This window comes from Hippopotamus amphibius, chromosome 9 (assembly GCF_030028045.1).
Source record: "Hippopotamus amphibius kiboko isolate mHipAmp2 chromosome 9, mHipAmp2.hap2, whole genome shotgun sequence".
In the NCBI taxonomy this organism is placed as follows: domain Eukaryota; kingdom Metazoa; phylum Chordata; class Mammalia; order Artiodactyla; family Hippopotamidae; genus Hippopotamus; species Hippopotamus amphibius.
Window position 1 is genome coordinate 112,348,473 of NC_080194.1, and position 1,597 is coordinate 112,350,069.

Genomic DNA, 1,597 nt, shown 5'->3' on the forward strand with positions numbered 1-1,597 from the left:
ACCCCTTCCCCGCTCCCTCGGCACTTACTCTTTAGGCTCTGCCGGCTCGCCCCTCCTTCAGGCTATTTTAGCGCTGCCCAGTGGTTACTTAAGGCTGCAAACCTCTGTTCTTAAGAAATCATATCTCCAAGATCATATCTAGGAAGCAGGCACCAACTGTCTCCACGAGTCAGCGATCGAAACCAAAGAAGAGCCACAGAGCCAGGAAAACCACCAAAACCAGTACTGGTCTTTATTGAGGTGTCAGGGTGCAGGAACACCATGAAAGAGCAGAGCCTGGGGACTTGAAGAACACAGAGGCAGAATTTCAGGGTCTTAGACAAGCCTGGGTCTCCCGGCTAGGAGGAAGGCAGTGTGTCATCGGGTGCTCACAAGGACTTCAGGAAGTTCCTGTATTTGTCCAGGAAAGAGGCGGACAGAGTATCCAGCTCCTGCCGAAGTTCCTGCACTGCCTTTTCCTGCTCTTGCTGTTCCCCCACCATCTGCTTCTTGTAATAGTTGATGTAGAAGTTCACCCAGTCATTCACCACAATCACCATGGCGTCTTCAGAGATGGCAGGATCAGAGAACACCTGCAGGAGGGGTGGCATTGGGATGCGGCGGTCAGGATTTGGCAAGGGAGACCACGCTCAGCAGTGTGAGTCAGGAATAACCGCAAACACTGACAGCCTCTTGTCTCAGATTTGTATTCCCAGTCTCTAGTTGTTTCCATCAACTCCACCATTTCCCTCCCAGCTTCAAATTATTCTCCCTTCCCTGTCCTCGCCCACCTCCCAACAGTCCAGATCTGTCCTTTGAAACAGAGCCCCGGACTTACCTGCTGATTTAGCAGAATGTTAAATTCCTTTATTCCTGTAGCAACGAGATCCTTATTGGTCTGAAGAAAGGCCATCTGCCTGGTTAGAGAAAGAGATGGAATTTAAGTATCCTTTTCTCCCAGGGTATTTCCCCCAACTTCCTCACTCCCATTAAGGATTCATGCGGCCCTGGCAGGGTCACCTCCCCTTCACCACCTTTCAAACGCTGCCCTGCTCTGAGATCACATTTCTCCCAGGTTGGCTCACCTTCAGGTCCAACAGTGCTATGTGTGTCTCACCCTCACTTTTCAAGGTCTGAATGTCCCTCTGTGCCAAGCTAGATGTAGAGTGTCAGTGTCAGCCAAAGAGGGAAACGCCCTGCATTCAGGTCCTGAGGGAGGGTGATAGGTCAACCAGGGGAGAGGAGGGAGGGAGAGGCTTCCCTGAAATAAGAGAGATAGCAAAGCCAAGAAAACAGATAAGTGGGGAGATCCAGAAAACCAAACCAGGCACAGACGCTTGTCCTCTCCCCAACATCCCAGAACCCAGGCTCCAAATGCTAACGAAACTAACAGTAACCCATGCCCTGTTATAAGACAGGCACTTTTAAAATCATCCCAACAAGTGGTGGCAATTATTCTCCCAATTCATAGGTGATATATTAATAGCAGCTAACATTACAGTTATCATTTGTGCCAGGCACTATTTCAAGCAAGTATTAAGGTATTTATTCTTGGGAGTTCCCTGGTGGCCTAGTGATTAGGATTCAGGGCTTTCACTGCCATGACCTGGGTTCAATC

General features: G+C 49.6%; 1 protein-coding gene across 1 annotated transcript; it reads right to left on the reverse strand.

Annotated features, from left to right (window-relative positions):
* Nucleotides 1-209: 209 nt before the first annotated feature.
* On the reverse strand, nucleotides 210-1,108 carry AHSP (alpha hemoglobin stabilizing protein). Its single transcript, XM_057695661.1, has 3 exons — nucleotides 1,065-1,108; nucleotides 818-892; nucleotides 210-572 (listed from the first exon to the last, which is right to left on the reverse strand). The coding sequence occupies exons 2-3, from the start codon at nucleotides 890-892 to the stop codon at nucleotides 369-371; spliced, it is 279 nt and encodes a 92-aa protein (XP_057551644.1). The 5' UTR covers nucleotides 1,065-1,108; the 3' UTR covers nucleotides 210-368.
* Between the last annotated feature and the right edge of the window lie 489 nt (nucleotides 1,109-1,597).